This window comes from Falco naumanni, chromosome 10, assembly GCF_017639655.2.
Source record: "Falco naumanni isolate bFalNau1 chromosome 10, bFalNau1.pat, whole genome shotgun sequence".
NCBI classification, from domain to species: domain Eukaryota; kingdom Metazoa; phylum Chordata; class Aves; order Falconiformes; family Falconidae; genus Falco; species Falco naumanni.
Window position 1 is genome coordinate 14,012,753 of NC_054063.1, and position 19,422 is coordinate 14,032,174.

The window sequence follows — 19,422 nt, forward strand, 5'->3', positions numbered from 1 at the left end:
TTTCAGTGCTGGTTGTAGTTAATCGCTTTCTTTTTCAGTCCTGATGCGTCTTGGCTTCTGTACTCATGATTTTATAAATAGTGGGTGAGGTTGTATAATACTGAAAGTACTGCAAGCAAAGGAGAAGGATACAAATGCATTTTCCATTAGCAGCAGCAGAATAAAGTATCCATTTAGTTAAACTGGCGTGGAAAAATTGGGAGTAGTCTGTAGGTTATTGATGGCTTCACAGCAGTGTAGCAGGCTGCAGCTGACAAAAGTCCCAAAGGGGCTGTTTGCTAATCGCAGATAAGCAAAACGAAGTTTAGTCCGATGATAACGGCTTCCATTGACCAGCCCGGCCCCTTGCCCAGCTGCCCAGCTTGGGTGGGAGCCGTCAGCGCAGGCATGCACCCTGGCCGGGAAGGGGTCTCGGCTCGGGGGATGTGGTGAGCCCTGCTCTTTTCCTGCAGATGACCGTACCTCTCGTGTAAAGCTTCAATCTTTGATGAATAAATGGTGGCACGTAACTAACTGTGCATCATCTCTTAAGGAAACCAAAATCCGTTCCACAGTGGCTGCTTTTCTGGAATAGGTGGAACCTGAAGCTCTTTCCTTAAGTTTGAGAAAATTGAATCCATGATCCCCAGCTGGTGTGTCTGAGGCATTTTCAAAGGTTACTTTTGTTTCAGCAGAGCATGAAGTAAAATTCAAGTTGGTGTCGGAAGCACAAAGAACCCTGAAAATGGTGATGTTAGGGACAGGCATGTGAGGATGGCAGAATAGCTTGAAGTCAGCAAAACCCTAGAGAAATTGCAAAAGTGCAAGTGGAGAAGCAATGAAATACTTTCCAGTGGGATGAAAATAGGTAGGTAAAAGTTGGAGAGCTAAAAAGATCCTGAGTGGGCAGAGGGGCAGTGGTGCATGGTCTGTAAGGGATGTGGAAAGCTCAGCCTTGACTTGATCTTGAATTAGGAGTCTTAGGTCTTACCAGAAGGCAGCTGATGTACAAATAAAAATAATAAATCGGATGATTTACTATGACATGTCAGGATTGCAGTCTTTGTCCTTATACGAGTTTTCATTGAAGTACGATTACAGTTGATCCATGGAAAAAGTAGACAGTGTATTATTACCAGAGACAAGATGGACAGATAAGGTTAGGAGGATCCCAGAATACCACCAGGAGGGGAAAAAAAAAAAAACAAAAAAAAAAAAACCAAAAAAACAAACAAACAAACAAAAAAAACAACAACAAAAAAACCAAAAAACAACACAGCAAAACCACTTTGTGTATGTGCATGAGATACCCGGAAGGACAGAAGGAGACCTAATTCTTTGTTCAAGTAACCTGACGTTCACCGCCATCTGGCATGCAAGACAAGAAGAGAGGTTTCCAGGTAGCTTGTATTTCATCCTATCAAAACGAGAGTGATGGTTTTAATTGTTAGAGACAAAAATGTATCCCTGGGACATCCTCCCTGATTTTGGAGTGACATCAGTGATCAGCTTGGCTTGGTTAACATGCAGCCGAGTTGCCAGATTCATAGTTGCAGAAGTTTTAAGTTCCCAGAAGAGAGAAGGCAGTCTTTGCTGCTTTCAGAAGACTTACAGTGCAAAACGTTATGTTTGCTCCGTATTCTGGGAATGAGATACCATGGAAAATAATGCCCCAGCCAGACTGTATCATGATTTCTGTAGTAACAACAGTGACCTCTGCAGCTGGAGACCACTGGCCGTGTCACTTAAAATAATGAGTAGAGGCTATTGCTCACCTATATATGATGGGATAGCGAAAGTATTTTGTCCCCTGTATGTCCTACTCTGTTGTCCTGCTGTGTTGAAAGAGATTCTGTCTATTTGAATTTGTCCGAACTCACAGAAATTTTGTCCCATTGGAACACTCCGTTTTTTAAAGTAAAAATAGAGGACTACGGTGTTCAATACTAGGCTTTTACAAGGAGATTGCTGACCTAGAAGGAAGGTACGGAGTGTAGTCGTAGGTTACAGCTGTGATTCCACTGCAGAAACCTCCAGGGTGTAACTCAGATCCACTAATTGAGGATACCTGTGCTCCTGGGCAGAGTTTCCAAATGAGGGGAGTCAGGATTGAGGTAGCAGGAAAGCTCCTGTCCAGTGAGATACACATTTACACCCCACTTCAGGAGATGCCTGGAGAAGAGACAGCAAATGAAGTTTTAGTAGCGTAGCAGGGCTCTTGACAGTGGTCTGCTGCCTGTAGTGTCTCTGTGGGTGAACCTGTTTTCCAGTCCTCTCCCTTCTGGAGAAGGAGCTCTAACTAACGGGGATGTGCCTGGACTCAATAACAGTACATGGACTTTTGGACCAGGTCTCTGAACCTGTTTCCACTCGGGATGAAGAGAGGGATGGTTACAGCGCTTTTGCTGCGTGAATGTAGGGCTGCCTTCGGGTGCCGCGTTGTGGTGGTATGAAGTTGTCCCACCACAGAGAAGAAGTTTCCAGAGCTGGTCCCGAGCTCTGTGAGTCTTGCAGCGAGGAAAGTTGCTGCTTTTCTGTTGTGCTGGCCTTTGGGGCTTGGTGAAGCTGTGATTATCCTTAGCCTGTTTACTCTGTGTGTGTGTGAGAGAGAGAGAGAGAAACAGGGGGCCTTTTAAAACACTTGGTTTATACATTATATTTGAAAATCTGAATGCAACTATTTTTGAGGCATGCTGAAAGGGGGTAATGTGGAAAACCTGACTGGACGATTTCAGTGATGTATTAATTTGCATGTTGTACGTGTGCTATATTGCATGCCCATATTTTTTCATTTCTCTCTTGTAAAACAAACCTGGTTAGGGAAAGAGATCTTTCCATCCTCTCGGGTGCTGCATGCCGCGGCAGAGGGAAGCGCGCTGAGAGCGGCGCGTGGTGCGTTGGGCTTCGCCTGCTGGAGAGCTGCAGTCGAACAAGCAGCCACGCTCCCCAAGGCTAGGGCCTGAATGATAAATGTATATTTGGCAAACTGATTAGTAAAGCCTTTGCACACTTGGCTAGTTGTATCCTGTTTCCTGGAAGGTTGCCAGATGGAGGAGGAACGGAAATGTAATGGATTGCAAGGGTTGGTTGGTCTTGTGTGTTGGTTTTTTTTTCTTTTTTCTGTTGGTTGGTTGCAAAAAGGCTGAATAAACAGGAGTTGCCTTGAGGTAGGCAAAGTCTTGCCATTTGAAGTCAAGCAAGCCTTGCTGTGGCTCAGCTGTAATTTGTTTCCAGTGCTCTGTAGCTTGTGTTAGTGACACTCTGTGAGGTTGGGGGAGGCCATTCAACTGGATTTAGTTTAGCTTTTTTAAAACAAATTGTAATCCCCCACCTCTTCGGGGGGAGGGAGAAGTTCTAGCAGATGCCTGCCGAGCCACCCGCCGGCCCAGTTAACGGGGAGTCTCGGCAGAGCTGCAGCCAGAGCTGCCTGAAACCTTTACCAGAGCTGCTGCTTCTGGAATCCTGTGGTAGGTAATCAACATCAACTAGTAGTGTCTGAGTGCCAAAATAATTTGGTGCTATACCCTCCGTTAAATTTTGCTTGATTTAAGGATTTCTATTTTGATGTTTTTGAACACTTCTGCAAAACAGGTGTTTATTTTTAGATTAGTGGTGCTCTGGTGTAGGGACCCAGCATGTGCCACTAGTATTTCTGTTTACAGTGAACTTCTTGGGAAAGAAAGCCATTAAATACTGCAAACGTCCCTCCACATCCCTCCCAATAAAGTTAATACAGTTGATTTTGGCAGCTACTGACAACAAAATGGGTTTTAGGGGAGTGTTGAGTTGCCATCCAGAATTTTTCTGTCCTGTTAAAAATTCGAAGTATTTGAAAAATGTTACAGCCCTGAAATCCTGAGGTTGTTTGCAGACAGGAGATTTCAAGAATAAATATAAATTGATTCTTTTAATTTTTCTTCTGGCTTCAGAGCTGTTTGGTTATACACACGCCATGCAGACAACCTTTTTCTCAGCAGTCAGGAGGTGTCTTTTTTTTTTTTTTTTTTTAGGAGAGGATGCTGAGATTTAAGCTTGTAATGTTGGAGCCGTAGCTGTAGTGATTGGAGTGGGCGTAAGAATACAAAGGCTAATTAGCAAGGTCTACTTTAACAAATAACAGTAACACAGTTTTCTAAAGTGGAATAGTATCTGCTGCTGTGGTCACCTTCCCGTTCACAAGAAGCCATCCTCTGCTCCCTTGGCTTACAAATAAAACAATCTACCTTTGACAAATAGATTTGATCAACATAACTAGCATCCTTTGTATCAGGCAGCATGTTATTAAGTCATTTGCTGTGTTGCAAGCACCTTTATGTAGGCATCAAATACTCTGGGTAGCCTCTTAAGTAGTTAGAAATAGGGACTAAAATAAAAATGTAATGTTCCTATGTTCTGGCACGCTGGTACTTGAGATGATGCTCTTATTAGTTCTTTCACTTGCCTCTTTGAAATAGTATTTTCCCCTTAGTGTGGCTGGCTTGCTTCACAGCACCCTGTAACAGCAGAGGTGGGGTTTGATATTCTGTAACCTTTGCACATCGACTGGTTTTTAATTATTAACACTTCCTGCATTGTACGGAGCATTTCCACGAGATGATTTCATTGCACGACCTTCTCCACCATTGCTCTTGCTTAGCTGGGATATGGAACCAAGTCTGAAAGCAGATACTTTGGCTGAAGCAATGGCATCTTTTGGCAGCTATGGATTGCCAGGTGTTCTGCATTATTGTCTTTTACCCTTAAAAAAATACCTTGTGTCACAACTATTAGCTGCTCAGCAAAGGCTGGACCACACAAGGTCTGCTGGTCAGGGAAAGGGTAAAAAGATTGAAGGAAAAAAAAGAGCGGGGGAAGGGGGAATGAGTTGTCTGAAAGCAGCTGTTCTAGCTGCTCTCTCTGCTTTGTGTTCTGCAGTGTCTCCTGTATTTATTACTTCCAATATCGTGGGGGTTTTCGCAATTTACTTGGTGTTTGTGTTGAGCAGTCTAAGTTAGAAACGGGCCACATCCTGAGAGAGAGCGTGAGAGAGCACGGCTGAGGATCCTGTTCCCTTTCTCCCTCCCCCAAAACAGTTTTCTTTCTTGAAAAACTTTGTCCAAATAGCTGACCAAAAAGATGAAATATTACCAAGATTACGTCTTTGTATTGTCAGCAGGCATCCTGTCAATTGTCAGCACTGTGAACGTACTGCCTGCATGTGAATATCATCTTCACATTTGTGATTCTCATAGAAACTTTCCCCTGCCTTGTGCTAGCATCTAGCCATTTGTACTGAACTGCATAGTTGCTTTAGAAACTGCTATAGATTAAAAACTATAAATTAAAAACACATGGGTACCAGAGCATGTGTTTCAGCAGAGCAATGCTCAGAGCCGGAGGATCACGTTAATAGTTGGTAAATGCACTTTTCAAACCTAGTACCATAAGATTTATTTTTTTAATCATTCTGGGTTGTGTTTTTTTTCCTAGGATGTTTGCAAAAGTGTATCCCTGAGGCAGAGTAATGCGTTCTTGTCATGAAAAATGTGCAGTGGCTAAAATAACTGTTGCAAACTTGGAAGATCATGAATATGGCATAACTGAATGCAAAATGCTAGTTGCTTGCAAGATTTGATATATTGGTGATTTTCCTTGTTAGATGGTTGTAGAAGTACTGTATTTTGTGACTGAAATTATTATTGCAATTTTTTTCCAGGCGACTGGCTGGCAATGACCTTTCTTTTATCCATCCAAAGGCCTTGTCTGGGTTGAAAGAACTCAAAGTTCTGTAAGTAATCGGGTTTTAGAGCTTCGTAGCTAGCTGTATGCTTGCTTAGTGCACAGCCAACCTCTTTACTGGTAGGCTGGAGGAAAATTTTTTTTGGCTCCCCCCACCAAATTATAGCACTACTTTTGTTGTTGTTGTTGTTACAAAGCCTGCTGTAAGTGGTGATGATGAGCAGTGGTGAACTTGACTAAACTGTAGTTATTGTGTTTAATTAGAACAGTTACTTGCTTCTGAAGTATATTTTGTAGCAGAAGAATCCTAAAAGGTGTATGTAAAGCTTTTTCTCCTCCACCCCCTCATCTTACTATGACTTACACTTACAGGTGCCCAGACATTAACAGGTAGTACTAGTATTTACAGAGATTTAAAACACTGTTTGACCTTTAAACCATCCCATACCACTGATAGAAATAAGTCCTGTCATTTGATGCTTCTGTAGGTGAAAATGACTATTAGAAAAAATAAAAATAAAAAAAGATTAGAATTGTGTGCCCTGTTTCCCGTATCTTGTTTTCCTTTCTGAGCTAAGGATATTAATTTCAACTGTTTTTCCATAGCTAAGGATAAAAAGAGCTTTCTGTTGTTGGGGATTTTGAAAACCTTTCTCCAGAAATGGTAGCATTTATGCTGATGTAAATATTTTCAGTTGCTAGTAGGGTAACAGATAGTTAATTAAACAGATAGTTAAAAAAAAAAAAAAAGTGTAAAAGGACCCAGAAGTTGTAACAAAAGAAGCACAAAGAGACAGCATAAGTGGGGTATGGATGAGGAAACTGCCCATCTGCAATACTACTTATGATGATTTGTAAATTGAATGCAGAATGTCAAGGCTCTTGAAGGTACATCCATCAGGATGCTCGGCACTAGAAATGCCTGAAATTCTAGCAGCTCTTGAAAAATTTGGGACTTGGATATTAATTGTTAACTTGTCCATTTGCATTTTACACCCGTATGCCCCAAAATCTAATAAGATTTATAATGTGCAAGATCTCAGTCATTTACATTCTCTTTATAAAAGAGTTCATCATGCAGTAATATGTTGTCCCATAAGAGAAGTTCTTAAAAGACAAAACCCCAGCCTAACGTAATTCAGCTTGGCTCTAATTTCATTCTGTGTCTTTTTAATGTTGTGCCCAGAGGTGCCTTGTTGTGAACACACTTTGTAAATTAATTGTTAATGCACTGTGTATTGATGCGGCTTGAAGAAAAATTAGAGGTTTGTGTATTTTGTAGCATGTATAGGGTGATTTCATAAGAAAATAATAAAATATCATTCATTGTAGCAAATTTGTACTAGTGTTAAGTTGTTCAACCTCTTCAGTGAGTTCCCAGGGGAATTTCAGTGTGTTATGTCAGAGGCTTGTTCTCTGCAGATTAATGCAGTTAATTAATGAGTTGTAAATAAAACTGAAATAGGCCATTTTTTTGTTTCATCGTTGCCTTTGGGTATCTGGTCTGGGTAATTCTGCGTGCTTTTGAGTATGCTAGAGGTCTGTGAAACCTTAACAGGACCATGGGCTCTTCTGTCACCTTTACTGTTGATAAAGATTATTGTCAAATTCTGCATTACTGACACAGTGGCTTCTTGCAGAACACTACAGAACAACCAGCTGAAGACTGTACCGAATGAGGCCATCAGAGGATTAAGTGGTTTACAGTCCCTGTAAGTTTTTTTTTACTTTGCTTTTGTTCTTTTATTCTTCTCCAGGTTCCGCTTTCAGTCCCTTTGTACCCGTTTGCTTCATTCTGTAGAGTTTTGAAGTGTAACCATGTATGTGTAATGCCATACCTGGACTTTCTGATACTGCACTTTCAACTGGAGCAAACTTACCCAACTGAAGTCCATGAAGAATTTTATTAGTCACCTTTGGTGGGGTGACCCACATCCAAACTCTTTCAAAACCCAAACGCAAAGGTACAAGATTGCTGTATAAATGCACTGGCGGTGGAGTTAAACATTTATCATCCTTCTTGCATGTCCTGAGGTGTTTAAGCAATTTTAAAATGTTGTGCAAAAGTGAATCGTGCCCAAGTCTTTTGTATCTGGACGGGGAAAAGGGGTTTCTGGGAAGGAGTATTGCTTGAGACACGCATAGTATTGGTTTTATGGGAAGGTGTTGAAATCACACAGACAGTTATGAATACCTCAGCCATTATTGCTAGTTGCTCATAAGATATTTCATATGTGCTTATACTATCTTATGGCTTATTATGTTTTATAAAGCATCTTAATCAGACCTTAATAGTTAGTTACAGTTGTCTAGGTGGTAGATGCTTATCACTGCGATGAAGAGGCGGAGCCGGGAAGGGCTTCAAAATTTTTCCTCCTTTCTGCTTGCCTACAGAGAGAGGGGGCAGATTATCTGTTCTCTCGGTGCCAAAATTCAGGTTCCTGGCCTAAGATCCTGTTGCTTTCAGTGTTGCATCAGATTATGGAATAGTTTTGGAAAAAAAAAAAAAAAAAAAAAAGAGTTTTGCAAAATACCTTTGCAAACTGTTGCACAACTTTTGTAAAGGTGCTTTCAGCCTTCTCTGAAGTTGGATGTTGGCCACCTCTTCTCAGAGTTGCTCAGGTATTCCCACCTTTTCCATCTAAAGAAAGCAGGGTAAGCAGAGCACGCGGCAGGCTAGGATTGGCCGCAGGTTATCCCGGGAGCCTGTGCAGTGCAGGGACGTGCCACCCCCCAGCGCAGCTGCGGCCCCACTTCTGCTGGGCTGCTCACCAGCCAGGACCTCCCGCACGCCACGGCTCGCAGCAGGAGAGAGCGGTGAGGTTGGATGCCACCAGCTGGCATGGACTTGTCCAGGTTTTTCGATTCAAGAGTAGGATAGATACAGGTTTCCATTTGCAGCCACTTCTCAAATTTAATGTCCACGTTTCCCTCTTGCTGTAGCGCGTTGTGTAGCAGAGGGAGTAGCTTGGTCTTGAGGGCTGCGGTCTGCTTAGTGCAAATACTAGTGCATTGTAATAAAAATCCTTCAAATTACTTGATGTGAAATAACCCTTTTGTAATTATTTAAAAAAACAAAACTCCTTCCTGGCTTCCAGCACTTCTGTGATGCCAAAAAAAAAGAAAAACAAGCTACTTTAAAAAATACTTTTGTTGTCTACAAATCATCCATTTCGTTTTCAATGAACTTGCCTTTTCTCTACTTATGTACAGTAACGTTTGTTCCCTAATTAAAGTTTAAAATAGTAAATCTCCAGTTGCTGGTTTGCTGATAATTTTATGTGCGGAAGGGACAAAAATAAGGGAAAAATAATGAGTATATAAATTAAACCAGCACCACTCTCTTTTATGTTCTTTTTTTTTTTTTTTTAATGATTGGAAAGAAGGTGATGTTAGAGCCATTTAAAAAAAAGGAGACAGTTGTTGGAAAAATTAACGGAATGATTGTGTAACACTGTATAATGTAACCAGTATAAGCACTTGACAGAACATTATTGTAATTTAAATATAATGGTAACAATTTAAAGCTTGGTGAGGTTTCCCTTTCTGGGAGCTTCATTTTTCATAGGCAAATGATAAACTGTATCAATTCTGAGGAAAACCAAATTGAGATTTCAGAATAGGTGTTATAAATACGGTGGGTAAATCAAACTGGAAGTCATCGGTGTCAGAAGCTCTGGAAGTTATTTTTTTTTTTTCCTCCTCCCACTGTTGTGGATCAGGCTTTGGGTTTTGCCTCTCTCTGTTCCTGAGAAGGAACTGTCTGTATTGCAAGATCCCCATAACTTGTTCAAATTGGCAGCAATTTGAGAATAAATTGGTGTTTTGAGACAAGTATAATGAGAAATGTAAAGCTTTGTTCCCATGCAATTTGTTTGAATTCCCATGCAATTTTCACCAGAATGCATTTCTGTCATTTTAAGAAAATTCAGGAAAACTCTCAGTTTATTGCCTCGCTCATAAACTTACAGTGTAATTATGCATATCCCCTGCTAATGTCGGGAGCGCCTTCTGGCAAAGGAAAGTCAGGCTGGTCCTCTGAATTTTGTGTGTGAGCATGGTAACCTAAGTGTCAGCATGCTGCTTTATTAATTTCAAAAGAAGGAGAGAAAAAAAAAAAAAGAGGAGGAAACAGTGAGTTAGTTATTTTCCTCCAAAGGAATTTGTGTCAAAAATGAATTTCAAGCTACTGAGCTCCTGTGACCTTCTTCTAAACCCATCAACTCTGCAGAATATATGTTAGAAAACCTGCTTCTACCTTTTTAATAGATAACCTACTTCCAAAACCTGCAAGTTTAAACATCACTTAACAAACTCTGTCTTGGCAGTTTCCCAGTTTGCTCTGAAGTCTGAAGCATCTTTAGGGGGATTTTTTTTTTTTCTTGGTGAAGGCACAAATTACTTGCTCATAAAACTTCATAGTATATTGATAATCATTTGGTTTGCAGCCCCTGTAGAACTCTGCAATTTTTCTCTTAATATGCTCCAATTCCTAGCTGTGTAGGAAGATGGTTGCCACACTGTATGTATTAACAAGCCCCGTAAACATAGCTGGGTGGAAATTAAGAAGATGGTTACAGGAGCTTCATGATCTGTGATGTTTATATGATAGCTGGCGAGTAGCCACTCTGGTTCAGAATACTAAATGATAGCTCTTTATTTTTCTGTTTACATGGGATATTTTCCCAGCTTTGGCCTCCGAAGGAGAGTTGGAATAGAGTTTTTTTTTTTTATTGAGGTGAAATCTAGCAAAATGAGTTTTACGGAGTGGAAGCTCACTGTCTAGCACCCCAGAAAAAATTATCTGATGGGATGTATTCTCACGTTGTGAGACGCCGTGATACCTGGGGCTGTGGGACTGCATGACTGAGGCAGAAGGCACTGGTTGCCTGGCTTGTGCCCCTGGCTTTGGGTAGCAGAAAAACCTGACAAATAAGGAGCTTCGCAACTATAAACAGTAGTCTTTGATGCATTTCAATTCCTGCAAAGCATCGAAGGTGAGGTTTTGCTATCGCAGGGTAACGAAGTGGCGTACTTTGTACTTTAGATTTGGAAGTGGTGTCGGTGAAGTTTATTGGTGACCCAAGGGTCACAGGGAGAGCCGGAGGTAGGGAAGCGGTGTGCTGCTCCAGCAGCCTGGGCAGAGCCTGAAAGGACCAGGAAGCCTTTTCAGAGGGTCACGGCTTTAAGTGCCTTAGCGTATTTGACTGGTGGTGACTGACTTCGGTAACGCTGCTTGTTCTTTCTGAGCTTTGACCCATAATGCGGGGATTTGTAAAATGGTTCTGTAAACTACAGTAACTTCTAGGGTTGCTCTGATTCACCCAGAACCCCAGCTATGAATTCTGAGTCGTAGCACAGAATATTCTAGCGCAATCCTCAGTGTGTGACTAATACTAGAACTATGTTACTTAAAGACTTCTACATGCTTTGGAATGGAGTGTTGTGTTCCATTTAAACTCAAAAAAAACCCTAATTGCCACTAATTTTAGCAAGCATTTGCCATCAAATCCAGGAGTCGTTTTTGAAAGCTTGTCAATAGCTGCTATCGGAGCTATTGGAGATGATTTATGCTAATTGTATTCAGGAATCACCGAGTTACTGTCCCTGCACATGTGCGCACATGCCCGCGCACAGACAATATGAAGGCATTCTGCAGCAGCAGTTCAAAGCGCTGCAGCTACGCTGTTATGCCAGATTCCCAAACTGCGGCTATTGGGATGCTGCCAGTGTGGTACTCAACAGCGATAGCTCCAGCCTTTCTCTTCGTGTGGGTGTTCACCTGAGCTGCAGGGTAAGTGTCTTCATGCATGTGGTCAGCAGTCATTTTCTGCGGTGCCCGGTAGCAGTTCTGGCTCCCGAGCCTGGTCTGCTTGCCGCCGCCACTGCGGCATCATAACCAGTTTTGCAGTCTGCCTTCCTATCTCAGAAGGCTGGAGCAGGCTGGAGGCAGGATGAGGCAGGAGACACGAACATGCTAAACTGGGATGTGATTATATTTTCTGGGAGAGGCAATCAGCTTGGCCCAGGCAGGAAAGACTGTGGTCCTGCTGTGGGATCGAAAGGAGTGAGAGCAAGACCTTGCTTTGCAGGGTAAAGATGTACAGTAGAAGGGTGGGGATAGAGGATGGAGGCGTATTGCAGTCAGTCAGGACATGTAAAATATGTGCTGTAGCACATAATCTGCTACAGCCTTTGCATTTCTAGCTTTTCCTAATTTCAGGAAGGATTTCTTAAGCCGATCAAGTTACATCTGTTTTTATTAACAAAAAACCCAAACCCAAATCTAATTTAGAAACACTCTGCTAGTACCGTAATGAAACTGCACGGCTCTAGGCGGTAATTAACTTCGGTGACAATTTTAGTAGCATAAGCCATAAGTACGTTGAAAGGTGTCAGAAGGGAAGATCCCTGAATTTGAAGAGGACTGTGCAAACGCTGTCTTGTATCAGAAAAATACACAGTCCTTTTCCAATTCTGCTAATTTTTTAAGAGTGTTTTGTGACTTTTTTGTGATTCTGGATTATAGAGTTTTGAAAGACAGGGGTATCTGGGAGGATGGTCTTGTCAGGGAGATGTGGAAGATGTTAATTAACAGCAGTGGCTAAATGAAGTTAAGAAGTGTTATATGGTCTTGCTTGTAGTGTGCAGCTTTAACAGTGGCAGGTGGTTTTTAAACTAACCCAACTTTTAATGGGTTGTCTTCAGAGGATTTTTTAGTTCTGTGCTTTGCTGTTATTAAAAGGTTAAAGGGGACCAGCCCTCAAGTGAGTCTGCCTTAAGCTACAGGATTAAACTATTGGCACCAGAATGGGAAAGGAAGAAGTTCACACACATTTTCTTTTCACCTGCAGAACCAAGGCAAACTTAAATATGCTGAATATGCTGTTCTCCCTTGCATTTTTTATTTTCAAGTAAAGTATGTATAAGAGCTCTCCTAAGCATAATTGATTGTGCTGAAAAATCTTTAAATATGCAGCACTTTAAGTATACTGCTTCATGAACTTTATGAACTTGCTGAATGACAAGAGCCTCATTTTTCTGCGCCATGTTCTCTTTTGGAAGCTGTTCTGGTTTCTTGAAAGTGAGGTAGGGGCATTTCTTGTGAGCATCAGGAATCTCTGGGATTTTTGTAGCTCCCTCTCCCCACGCACTCTCCAGTTGTCTGGGCTTGCTTCAGGAATTGCTAATGTTTAAATAAAAATCAGGAAATTATTTAGGAACAGAATAATCAGTGCAAGTTACACAGCAGGTAGGTAAAGATCAGCTGAATCCTCTATGAGTAATTTGCAGCAAACTTTGTATGATCTCTGACTGGTACCATCTTAAACATTTAAATTGGAGAAATAAATGGGCTGGCACGTCAGTACCGGTGGCTGCAGTAGCTCTGGCATGTATCATTTTTGTCTGAGAGCTGCTGTAAATTTGTCTTTGAATAAAGCAAATCCTTGTATTGATGTTCTCAACACCTAATGTACAGAGAGCTGCCGCTTGATAAAGCGAGCAAACGTGCCGAGTATTTTAAAGTACCTCTGTTAACACCGTGGGTTTATTGCCTCGCATTGTAGCAGAATTTCCTAGGTACCAGGCTTATCAGTACTCAACTTCAAAACCTAAAAATCTACTCCACTGTTATTTGAGTGATTTCTTTGTGGTTTTTGAAGGAGCACTTAAAAAGAGCAAAGTTGTTTAACGATTGCCATTGAGCCGAAGTGGTTTAACATGAGTTGGGAGTGATTTTCTTTTCATGAACGCCAATGTTAAACTCCTGCTACTAAGTACAAGGCTGTTAAAATTTCCTAGTGGCTGAAGCCTGGAAGGCTGCGCGTGGTCGCAGGTGAGAGCTAGTGAGGCTGGCATAGGAGCCGAGAACAAATCTGCGACGGTCTCCTCTTCCCAGGCACACAGCGTTAACACAGTGTGTGGCAGTACGTTCATTATGAATATTATTACGAAGGTGACGTTCACGAGATGTGTCTTGCATCCACAACACCCCGGTGTGTTTTGCGGCGAGGTGCATGGCTGGCTCCTTGGGGAGCCTCTACAGCGATGGTGGCTTGTCCCAGGAGAGCCTGGAGGGATGGCAGGATGAGAGCAAAAGACGTTTTTTTGGTTCTCCCCTTACAAGCTTAGTGCCCAGCTCTGCCCCTAGCCTTCCTGACCCCTCTGGGCCAGCGGGGGTCACACAGAGCTGCAGATCTGGCAGCCTGGCTGCACAGTGACCCTGCCTGCGTGGCCCTTCGGGAGGATGGGGAAAGAATAAACCAGATGTTCCTCCGGTGCTGCCCAGGGCAGCTGGAGGAGATGTGTCAGCGTGGTCCCGGAGGCCTCCCCGGCGCTACCTGCTGGGGACACAGGCTGTAGGGCACCTGTCCTCAGCCGTGCTGCTGGGCAGCCCAAAAGGGGCCACCACTATCCTTTCCTGGGTGGTCACCTGGCCGTTGAGCCTTGCTAACCCCATAAGTGGGCACTGTACCCCGTACCGGCACTGCCGTGCCCGCTCCATTGGCGAGCAGAGCTGCTGCTGCGCTTTGGTGCGGTGCAGGAGGGGCTCGGCTGCCTCCGGGGAGGTCCTGGGGAAACATAGGAGATGCGCTGACACTTCTCTTAAGCTCCCAGTGCTCCAGAAATGAATAAACGTAGCAATGTGTTTTCCTGACTCTCCCTGCCCATCCCCAGTGCAATGCATTTCAAGAGCCAGGTCTGTGCAGTGCCAGCTGTCTGCTCTCCGTACACCAGCCTACGCATGGCAGCAGGCACAGCCCAGGATTTGTAGCGAAAAGCTTTATGAAAACTTGAAATGTGCTGGAGTCAGAATGATATTTTTGTGTGCATTTCTATTACCATATAAATAAATATTAAAAATCAACAATACATGCATGTGTTTAGACTTTGGAACTTTTATTCACTCGGATTGAGGTAGGAGTTCATATTGGTTTTACAATTTCCTTCGAGCAGAGTTGATTGTCTGAAGACCTTTAAGTTGCTGTGTTCTTTACTTGTTTTAATGATGTCAAATACTGATACAAGGGCTGTTGAACGTATAGGTTTCTGTCATCCTCATGCTCTTTCTTCTTGTGGAGCTGGAGTTCATGTGAGGAGGGAACCTGACAGGTACTAAAAGTGAAGATGACAGCTCTGCAAGTGAACTGTAATTTATAGACTAAATTGTAAAGGTCTCTCACAAGCCAATGCCTATAGGGAAGCTGGAATTGGAGTAGCTTCTGAAAGATTAAGGAATTTAAGTACGCGCTGCAAGCTCTAAAGAGCAGAGTCTTATCTTTAACACTTTAATGGAAAAGGACGGTCTTTGTAAAAGTTCAGTCCAAGTGAAGAGTATTGCTTATACTTTGCTAGTTATTGGAGCTAGTGAATACTCCCTTATCCTATCTCAAAGACAAGGTGTGGTCCTGAGGTATAATAATTCGTGGAAGTAGTTAAATATTTTAGGTTTGCATTTCAGTTGTTTCACAAAGTACTCTATTATGTGTGCTTCACACTAAACAGAAGCATTTCAGCTGTGTTTTGTGCACTGAACGTAATGTGGATAACCTGTGACTGTTTGGAAGAGGTAAGAAAAAGTAACTGTGGCACAGCAGGCTTGCACCAAGAGGTGTAGAGGGACACAAGAAAATGTGGATGAGATGGAACTGGCCAAATGAGTTTGAAATAAGTCTTGAGGTATGACAACTAATAACAGAAATCCAGCACCAATAAATATTTTTGTGCAATTGTAGTAACAATTACTTTGGTTCTGTTGATGCTGTGCTTGTTGCTATAGCATTTGTAAATCACAGGTTTTCCCTTTAAAACTATAAATGCAGGTCAATGAAAACTCTGGGCAAACCGTCTATTTTCAGCTTTTTTATTGATATATTCGTTGGCCTCTGGGGAAATCTTGGGCTGGCACAGCGATCTTCAGCCGCAGAGATCAGGAAGTCGCTATGTAAACACAAAATGGGAGACACACAAATAATCACAGCATGATGTCCTCTCTGCTGGACTTCAGCTTTATGATTTGGCATCGGAAATTACTTTCAGCTCTATTCAGACATCGCCTTTCTTAAGATGATGCCAAAAGTTTGCAAAGAAGTGACAAGAGCCAGAAAAGCACCCTCTTTCGCCCTCCGAGCTCAGTGGCAGTTGGTGGGTGGTGTTCTCCTTCCCCTGCCTCAGTTTTGCTGCCGTGGGCAGGAGATGATGAACACAACAAGGCTGGACGGCTGCGGAGAGCCATCGCTTCAACATGCAGAGTTACTTGGGTACTCAATCCGCCTGCGCTGGGGGATGGAGGTCTTGGCAAAGCAAGCTGGGGATGGAGGGTCCATCACCTTCTCCGTGACCTTCTTTGTTCTCCCTGGCTGGGAGTTTGACTCCCTCATTGCATGCATCCATTCTTCCCCTGGTCATGGTCGACTTTAAGGGTGGGAGAGGAGGAGCAGGGCGTGAGGCTTCACTGTGGTTTTGTTTCCCGGAGTCAGCCAGAGAGAATGGGATTGAGCAAGGAGCGCAGTGAAAGTACAAACATAGGTATAGGCAAGTAGTCACAAGGACTGAGGCCTGCCTCTGGAGTATGCTGCTGCTTGCTTTTACCAAAAAAACCCCACCACTACCACCTCCCCCCCCCCCCCCCCCCCCCCCCAAAAAAAAAAAAAAAAAAAATAATGGGGGGAGCAGGGAGAAATGAGTTGCAGAAAACTCGGATATGTTTATTCCACTAGAAAACAATTCTTTTGATCTTCTGGGAGGTGTGTGAATTTAGGAGAGAGAAGAAAGACAGGTAATTTCTAGTTTTGTTTTTTTTTTTTTTTCTGAAGCAGAGCTGCAGGCTTTTTTCCTCGCCGCCGCACACCCCCCCTTTTTTTTTTCCCCCCCTCTATTATCAGGCGTTTAATTTCTCTGAATTGTTCCAGTCTCAGTGCAGCCTAAAAGTGTTCAAACAGAATGGTGTACACACCTGTCAGACCATGGGGCAAACGATAAGGGGATGCCAGTATGTGAGCCATAGGAATTAGGTCTTTGATGTATAGATTTGCAGCTCATGGCACTCACTCACCTTATGAGAGAGCCTCTGACTGCAGATAGTTTTGTAACTTTTCACTTGTATTGGTGTATTTGCTGCCTAATGTGATGGATTTCTTCACTTTTTATTACATGGAAATTCAGCTGCTGACTTTTTTTCCTAATAATTTGAAATACGTAAACCATGTAAATCACAACAAAACACTTTGATGGAGGTAGATTAAGTGCATTAATTCTTGATCGAGCCTGTTTTTTCCCTTTAAATTCAGAATGTCTTCCAAGTATTGGGGTCCAGAAGCACTTCCATGACCGATGAAGCTGTTGTGACTGTTCCCCGGGACAAATGCAGCACAGTCACTTGGTCGTCTCTGCCAGCCCAGGGAGGGATGGGGCGAATGGCCAGAGGCAATGACTTCTTAAAGTAACCCAGCTAGACTTTCAAGAGCATGTCTGATCATGGCTTTAGAAGCACAGTGAATGCTTAATGTAACTCAAAACCTGTGCTGATTAGTATCGTAATGAGCATCGATGCTGATGGAGGAGGGTGTACGTATTCTGGCTGCCCGGACAGCAGCATACGTACCGTGGCTGGTACACCAGGCATTTCAAAGCGGTTATGCAAGGTGTTTTCTTCCATGTTTGCAGCCAAGTCACCGTGGTTCAGTTGTGCGCTGAGCTAGAGAAGACAGCCTCTAGGTCGGAGGATGGTCAAACACTGCCTGTTGCTCTCAGCCCTGTGCTGGCTTGCATCAGTTAAAATCCATTTTTTTTCATCTCATGGGCTATCACTGCTGACCTGCCCTCTCATCCCCGTGTGAAGAACAGCACTTTGTTACTGTTTTGCGTAATCCTGGTCATCCTTTGCTGCTGCCCATTCCTGGGGCTTCCATTTTGTCCCTGACACATCTGGTTACATGGTGCAGTGTTGACAGACCTGAACTGGTCCCCGTGTCTGTCTTTTGCCTGCCCTGGTGGCCAGCGATGCTGGTCAAATAACTGCGCTGCTAGTGGAGGAAGATGAAAAAAACAAATCGGTTCAGAGCGTATTGCATGAAGAAAAAGCATGTGTCATTTTGCCTGAGAGTTTCTGTTGTGGCTGCCAAAGCCATCAGAGAAGGAGTTGCAGTATCAGGTTTGTCAGCTGTCGTGGATCAGGATTCTGGGCGAGACTCTTGACAGTAACACCTGCACCTCCTGTTGTGAGGGCTTCACATCTGGAGCCGGAGCTGAGGGTGTGCATTTTAGCCTCCTAGGTTTCCAGGTGTGGAGTGGGGTTTTTTGGTTGTTTGGTGTTTTTTTTTTGTTTTTTTTTTTGATTGCTTTGAAACATGAAGAAGTGGTGAAACCCCACAGTGTAGGTGAGCCAGTGACTGTAGCAGAATTAATTGTTGCACATGGTTTGACTTCCCATATGAAAGACAGTATAATCGCTTTCCACGTGAGTTACTACCACTAATGTTTGCGATAGGAGGTCATTCAGGGGAAAAGTGTGATGGCAAATCCAATCACGTACAGTAGTCAGCAATGCTAACGTGTCATTTTGCATTTTGTTGTGGAGTGTGTAAGAAAGGATCAGGTACAAGAGTGAAAGAAATTTGTCGGTTGCTGATACAATTTTTTTATTTGTCAGGATAATTAATAACTCTGACTGTTCAAGAACTGCTTTGAATAATCTTGTTCTCCAAAGTAGTCACCTAGGGTGTATAGCAGTACCATGTAGCACCTAACAGTATATGTGCTCTGTGTGTGTGTGTGTATACATATATAAAGGTAGCTGTAGGGATGGTCAGTTCAAATGCCTCTGCAATCTTGCATACACCATCAAACTGCCAATTTAAAGACTTGTTCCGCTATTAGCAGCTGGAGGTTGGCTGGGGCAATGTCTGTAGACTTATCAATTCAGTTTAAGTTGATTATAAGCATATGAATTTGTTAAAATGTTTTATTAAAAATGTCTGACCAGAAGTTTTTTACGAAGCTTTCTTGTACGGGCTCTTCCTTGAAAAAGTGCTCATACAACATTGAGTAAACATGCAGCCTTTCCAAAATTAAATTATATCAGTAAAGCATATTTAGGCTTTAAAAAAATACTCAGGAGTAAGAGGACTTCATTTGATACTTTTACTTACCTGTAGTTTGTGAGTTGACTGTTGAATTCTTTCTGTTTTAATATAGGCGTTTAGATGCTAACCATATTACCGCCATACCAGAAGACAGTTTTGAGGGTCTGGTGCAGTTGCGTCACCTTTGGTTGGATGACAACAGTCTGACAGAAGTTCCCATCTACCCGCTCAGCAACCTCCCTTCTCTGCAGGCGTTGACGCTGGCGCTCAACAAAATAACGCACATTCCTGACTATGCATTTACAAACCTTTCAAGTCTTGTTGTTCTGTGAGTACTCGTCACTGCGTTTTGTAGGTCGCTGATTCTCTCCTTTGTTACCGTTGTGGTTAATTTGGGATGGCTTTGCAAATGGCACGTTGCTGTGTTTTGGCTCAGTTGTCTGGTCAGAGCCTACACTGCTGACACGAGATGATACCGTGTACACTGGGCAACCCGCTGAAGGATTGCTAAAGACTCGCTCCTAAATGGAAAGTTAAACAGGCTGTGGGTAGTGATATTGGCATATATTTTCCTGACATCTTGTTTTAGTGATGAATATATCAAACCAACGGTTGTCAGAGAAAGCTTTCAGAGATATTA

At 42.8% G+C, this 19,422-nt stretch overlaps 1 protein-coding gene across 3 annotated transcripts in view; it reads left to right on the forward strand.

The window, feature by feature from the left end:
• The window catches only part of LGR4 (leucine rich repeat containing G protein-coupled receptor 4), an 81,508-nt gene that overhangs the window by 44,786 nt on the left and 17,300 nt on the right, over positions 1-19,422 (forward strand). For all 3 annotated transcript variants that reach the window (XM_040608016.1, XM_040608018.1, XM_040608017.1), the window contains exons 3-5: positions 5,675-5,746; positions 7,338-7,409; positions 18,895-19,110. In XM_040608016.1, coding sequence (XP_040463950.1) covers positions 5,675-5,746; positions 7,338-7,409; positions 18,895-19,110 — 360 coding nt within the window. The remainder of the gene's footprint in view (positions 1-5,674; positions 5,747-7,337; positions 7,410-18,894; positions 19,111-19,422) is intronic.